Below are 7,066 nucleotides of genomic sequence, written 5' to 3' on the forward strand. Positions count from 1 at the left end.
CCGCGGGAGAAAGATGAGGCTTTCTACTCCCGTAAAGATTTACACCCTTGGAAACCCTGTACAGGGTCGCTATGGGTCGGAATTAACTCGACGGCACTTCACAATCACAATCACAAAATCCAAACAAAAAACAAAGTATAAGAGGCAAAGTCTTGCCGTCCTTATTACTTGATGTACATACAGGTTCCTCAGAAGCACAATTAAGTGTTCTGGAATAGTCATTCTTCTCAATGTTATTCATAGTTTATTGGACTGTACACTATAAGGTCAGCAGTTCAAACCCACCAGCAGCTCCTTGAAAACACTATAAAGAGTCACTATGAGTCAGAAACAACTGGACGGCACTTAACAACAACATAGTCAAATGCCTTTGTTATAGTCAATAAAACACAAGTAAATATCGTTCTGGTATTTTCTGATTTGAGCCAAGATCCCTCTAATGTCAGTCAGCAATGATATCTCCAGTTGCACATCCTCTTATGAATCTGGTTTGAATTTCTGGCCAGTACTGTCAATATCTGCTGCAATCATTTTTTAATTATCTTCAACAGAATTTTACTTGTATGTGATATTAATGATAGTATTCTTTGAGTTTTCCTAATGGTTTAATGATTTAACAAATGGTAATTCAAATTATTAATCAGTTTAAATATCTTCAATAAATACACGAATAAAACTATGAAAGAAAAAAAAGTCTTTGCTGCAACAGAACGCCTCCTCTTTCTCCCATGGAGTGGCTGGTGGGCTCTAAAAGCTGATCAGTGGTGGGTCCCAGCCCAGTGCTTATCTTACAGAGACACTAGGCTCTCATGTTAACATACTCTTTTTTTAAAAAACATGTTTACTGTCTGTCTCCTCCCACTAGAATATAACATGCCTTAAAGATGGGATCCTTTCTACCATGTTCTTTCTAATTTCCCTAGTAACACAGTACAGTATAGTTTTTGTGTAACACAGAGTACTTAATATTCTTAAATAAACTGAGAGAAGAAAAATATGTAGAATGGGTTAAATCAACACAAAAAAAAGATTAGGAGAAAGTTTCCCAGAGGAGGTGACCCAAAAGCTAACCTTGAAGAGTTAGCATAATTTCTCAGGCAAATAAAGCAGTGAAAAAAATTCCTATAAATTGAAATTCATGGAAATATTCATGGAACTTCAGGTAACTGAACTTAGCAATGTAGGATAATGAAAGACTCTAGAGTACAAAAATCTGTAACTGCTAGGTAACAATCTACTGAACTATTTAGTTGTCCTAGAAATGAAGAGGATAAAGCGTAACTCTTATAGTACATGGTACTGCCATTAGTAATATATCATGTAAATTTATATTCAAATATGAGTAGATGATTGATATGGTTTCAAAACAAAGAAGACCAAAGAAAAATTAATACATTTGAATTATGGTATTAGTGAAGAATACTGAATATACTGTGGGCAACCAGAAGAATAAACCAATCTGTCTTGAAATAAGTATAACCAGAATGTACCACAGAAGCAAGGATGGCAAGACTTCATCTCACACACTTTGTACATGTCATCAGGAGGGACAAGTCCCTGGAGTAGGACATTATACTTGGCAAAGTAGAGGGTCAGTGAAAAAGAACAAGTCCCTCAAAAAGATGGATTGGCACAGTGGCTGCAAAAATAGGCTCAAACATAGCAACAATTGTGAGGATGGCAGAGGACCAGAAAGTTATTTTGTTCTGTTGTACAAAGGATCAGCATGTGTATGAACCAACTTGAGAGAAGCCAGCAACAACAATAAGAGATGTTTGATGCATTAATAAAATGTAAATCTAAATAAAGTTTGGTTGTTTTTAGGTGTCATCAAGTAGGTCTTGACCCATAGTAACCTTATACATAACTTATATACTGCACCAACCTCACAACTGTTGTTACACTTTACTCCATTTGCTTATGCCACTGTGCCAATCTATCTTGTTGAGGGTCTTCCCCTTTTATGCTGACCCTCCACTTTACGCCAAGCATAATGTCCTTCTCTAGAGACTGCTCCTTCCAGATAAAATGTCCAAGATATGAGAGACCAAGTCTCACCACCATTACATATAAGGAGCATTCTGGTTTTACCTATTCCAGCACAGATTTGCTTGTTCTTCTGGCAGTCCATGGTACTTTCAATATTCCTCTACAATACCATAACTCAAATACATCAATTCTTCTACTGTCTTCCTTATTCATTGCCCAACTTTCACATGCACATGACACAACTGAAAATACCATGGTTAGGGTCAGGCACCCCTTAGTCCTTAAACTGATATCTTTGCTCTTGAACATTTTAAAGAGGTCTTGTGCAGCCGATTTGCCTAAATCAGTAAGTCATGTGATTTCTTAACTGCTGTTTCCATTACTACTGATAGTGGATCCAAGCAAAATGATGTCTTTGACACCTTCAATCTTTTCTCCATTGATTATGATGTGATTTATTGATCCAGTTGAGGATTTTTGTTTTCTTTTCACTGAGGTACTATCCATACTAAAGGCGTGGTTTTTTGAGCTTCATCAGTAAGTATTTTAAGTCCTCTTTATTTTCAGCAAGCAAAGTTGTTAACATCTGCATATTTCAGGTTGTTAATAAGTCTTCTTCATATAGTACAGCTTCCTGGATTACTTGCTCAGCACACAGATTGAATAAGTATGGTGAAAGAATACAACTCTGGAGCACACCTTCCTAGACTTTAAACCATTCAGTATTCCCTTGTTCTGTTTGAACAACTGCATCAGTCTGTACAGGTTTCTCATGAGCATAATCAACTGTTTTGGAACACCTATTTTTTGCAATGTTATCCATAGCTTGTCATGATCCACACAGTCAAAAGTCTTGGCATAGTCAATAAAGCACAAGTAAACATCTTTCTGGTATTCTTTGCTTTCAGTCAAGATACAGCTGATGTCAACAATGATATCCCTCATTTTACCTCATTGTCTGAATTTAGCTTGAGTTTCTGGCAGTTCCTTGTTGATGCAATTTTGTAGCCATTTAAAAATTATCTTTAGCAAAATTACACTTGCATGTAATATTAATGATATAGTTTGATGATTTCCACATTCCATTAGGCCACTTCTCTTTGGAATGGGCATAAATATGGATCTCTTCCAATTGACTGATCAGGTAGCTTTCTTCCAAATTTCTTGGCATAGATGAGTGAATGCCTCCAGTGCTGCATCAATTTGTTGAAAGATGTCAATTTGTATTTCATCAATTTCTAGAAGCTTGTTTTTCACCAACACCTTCAGTGCAGCTTGAAATTCTTCCTTAGATACCATTGGTTCTTGATCATATGCTAACTCTTGAAATAGTAAATCTAAAGACTCTAAATATAAAGGAAATTTTACACACACACATATATATGGAGCCCTGGTGTGGTGCTGTAGGATAAGCACTCAACTGCAATGCCAGTTTTAATTGTAAAGTTGGTGGTTCAAATCCACCAGCCACTCTTCAGAAACCCTATACAGAGTCACTATTAATAAAAACCAACTCAATGGCACTTAACAAAAATATATAGAAACTCCCAGTGTGGCACTGTAATATAAGCACTGGACTGCTAACCACAAGTTGATGGTTCAAACCCACCAGCTTCTCCTTGGAAACCCTGTATAGTGTCCCTATGAGTCAGCACTGACTCAATAACACTTAATAACAACATATATATATATATATATACATATATATATATGTATATATATATATGTTCACAGACCTGTTTAATTGTAAAGAAAGTAAAATTAAGAAAATTTAAATGATTAAATTGATAATAATATGATCAACAGCAATGTTAAAGACAGTAAAAATGAAATTACAAAAAATGTAAAAAATGAGAATGAATCACCCAATTCACAACAAAAACTTAAAAAAAAAAAAAATGAGACAGAGCAAGACAGATATGGAATGACAACAAAGAAGCTTCCCATTTTACAGTTCAGTGTTGGGTTAGAATCTCTTGGATGAGATCTACATCTTTTTCTTATATATTCAAGAGCACAGCAGAACCCAGGCAGTTCTAGGTAACTGGCATTAAAGTGAATCATCCTTACCAGAACCTTTGATAGTTGGTACCTAAATTAGTTTTACTTTTCACTAAATGGGAGGAAGGGAAGCACTGGTCTAGATCTTTCTTTTATATTGTTGTTAAGTGCCGTCGAGTCGGTTCCGACCCATAGCGACCCTGTACAGGGTTTTCAAGGGTGTAAATCCTTATGGGAGTAGAAAGCCTCATCTTTCTCCTGCGGAGCGGCTGGTAGTTTCGAACCGCTGACCTTAAGGTTCGCGGCTCGATTCGTAACCACTACGCTACCAGAGCTCCTTTTCTTTTATATAGGAAAACTAAAAAATATAAGTCATTTCAAGATGCTTTAGTTTTGTGTTACTACAAGAACAAACAAGTTGCTTGCCCAGGAAACATCAAGGCAAGTGGTCAGGTCCCCTCAGTGCAAACCCCCTTCCAAGACTAAGACTCAATGGGAATACACGCTCTGATTGGTGACCATGCTCGTCAATGATAAGGGGAAGTGAGGGAAAAACAGCAATGAAGTGGTGAGCTAAGCCCTACAATGTTCAATAGACTTCCGTGAACCCGGGTGAAGACCTGGTTGGCCAGCAGTGTGGCAAGACCTGGGGACTCTTGGGCCCACAGTCAGTGACATAGCCACAGAGGACTAGAGTGGAGAGTGAAGCGTCCAGCTGATAAGATGAGAGGTCATATTGACCTGGTTTCAATGACTGGATGATCAGAGCTCAACCAGAAGAAGAAAGAAGAGGGAAAAAAGAGTAATCTGATACAATTTGATGAACCTGACCTACACCTATGGATGCAGTAGCTCAAAAGAGGGAACAAATCCTTACTGCAAGAATCATTCCCACCCCCTCCATACACAGAATAGACAGGGATGGGAAACTTGGACAATGGCTACCCAAAATGGGGAGGGGGGGCTACAAAGGCAAGAAGTGACTGGCTTACAAGCTTTCAAGAGGGAACCTAGATCCAAAGGGCCTGGAGGAAGGCAGAATCTCCAGTGAGTAGTATCCAATCTGTCTAAGCGGGGCGGATGAAATGAAATGCAGACAGGTCTCTTGTGATACAATAGTGAATAATTGTTATCAGGACTGATTGTGAGGGTCAGAAATGTAAAGGTAGACGTTTTATAGCAAGGAGGAGAGTGATTAAATTTCCAGTCTAGGAGAAGAGTGGAGAGTGGGACCCTACCCAGAGAAGCAGTGATGCCTGAGATGGAGGCAGAGACGATGAAGTGGAGCGATGGAGCAGCTAGGGACTTTAAATCCAGAGAAGGAGAGGGACTGTGTGCTGAAGACCAGGAGCGGAGTGTGGGGGGCAGGCTTGCAGGGTATATCCTTTGGTTGGTTGATGATGCATGGAGGGGATTGTAACCATGGCATTGAAACGATATACGATAGAATGAATATAAAACTAAAGTTCTCCCATGTAAACGATCACATAATTCACATTAAAACCTTAAAAAAAAAAAAAAAAAAAGATGTTTTAGTTTTTGTTAAAAGAAATACTATATATAGAGGCCCAATGACTTAGGTTGATTATCAGGGATAAGTCTAGGAATAATACATTGAGAGGAGGAAGAGTGTGATGCTAAAAAAGCATGTGAGGAGTCCTGGTATGGCGCTGTGGGTTAATGCACCAGAATGCAAAGCCATTTGAACTGCAAGGTAAATGGTTCAAGCTTACCAGCTGCACCTCGGAAACCTTATACAGGGTTGCTGTGGGTCAGAATTGACTTGATGGCATTTAACAACAACTAAGTATGTGAACTCTAGAACCAAACTTTCTGAGTCTAAATCTCAGCTCTGTCATTTCCTAGCTGTGTAACCAAGGGCAAGTAACTTAACTTCTCTGCACCTCAGTTTCCTCATCTGTAACAGAGATAACAGTAGTACTTACCTTATAGAGTTGTTGTTAAGAAGTAAATGAATAGTATAGGTAAAATGATGAGAACGAAGCCTGACTAGCATACACATTGTATAGTATATTGTACGAATATAGTTATTTTTCAATGGTTTCCCTAGTTGAGCTTGAAGACAGTATTTTATCTATGACTTTACCCTCAGAGTTAAAGATTTTTATGGGAATATGAACACTAACCATTTCACTTAAATTCAAAACAAGATTTATTAATATGCTACTTACACAAACTGATTCATTTTCTTCTGCTGTTCCTTATATCGTCTATAGTGGAGCAGCTTACTTTGTGATGGTGTGTCCACACCTAGGTCTTCTGGGGGCCGGACAATGGGGGGTAACTTCAAGTTCAGAGACTCTTTTTCTGCTTCAATGGCAGCTTTCTTTTCGTCTGACATTTTGATCCCCTACAGAATGAGTCCATAAAGTCAAGATTTTAAAGCAAGTCTCTCTATATTTATATCTTACGTGTCTATACCATAAATAATATTGTGTTCTTTTAACTCTTCCTCCCAAATATGATAATGATTATAAGAATGGCAGCTGGGATTAATGAAGGATTTCTGTGAGAGCTCTACCACTCACTTGCTATGAAGAAATGAAACAAGTCACTTCCCCTTGGGGACTTCAATTTCCTCATAGATTAAATTAGAGAAGTCTCTAAACCTCCATACAGCTCTGAAAATCTGGGCCTAAATGTCTTCGTAAGATGCAAACCACAATTTAAAACAAATTAAAAACACAATTGTATACCTCTCAAGAAAGCTGATATTTCAAAGGATTCATACTTTCAAACACACACACATACACCAAAAACTATTGCCCTAAGAAGAGTGGTGCTATCACCAAACAAAAATAGGCATATTTACTGTTGTTGTTGTTGTTGTTAAGTGCCGTCGAGTCGGATCCGACCCATAGCGACCCTATACAGGGTTTCCGTGGAACGACTGTACTGCAAATCAAACCTAAAATGTCATGTACATGCTAAACAAGTAACAAATGATACCAACTCCTTTTTCTGCATGTTCCGACAAAATTTGAAGATTACTGCCTTGAAACAGAGCGTATTTCTGCTGGCACTCAAAAAGCGAAGGCCTGACCTAAGCGAAAGG

The 7,066-nt window shown here is 38.1% G+C and overlaps 1 protein-coding gene across 1 annotated transcript in view; it reads right to left on the minus strand.

The window, feature by feature from the left end:
- Positions 1-6,352, minus strand: part of DNAH12 (dynein, axonemal, heavy chain 12) — a 397,890-nt gene extending 391,538 nt beyond the window's left edge. Inside the window, exon 1 of the mRNA XM_006862120.1 lies at positions 6,183-6,352. Within this exon, the coding sequence (XP_006862182.1) occupies positions 6,183-6,352 (170 nt within the window). The remainder of the gene's footprint in view (positions 1-6,182) is intronic.
- Positions 6,353-7,066: the final 714 nt, after the last annotated feature.

This window comes from Chrysochloris asiatica, unplaced genomic scaffold (assembly GCF_000296735.1).
Source record: "Chrysochloris asiatica unplaced genomic scaffold, ChrAsi1.0 scaffold00046, whole genome shotgun sequence".
Taxonomy (NCBI): Eukaryota; Metazoa; Chordata; class Mammalia; order Afrosoricida; family Chrysochloridae; genus Chrysochloris; species Chrysochloris asiatica.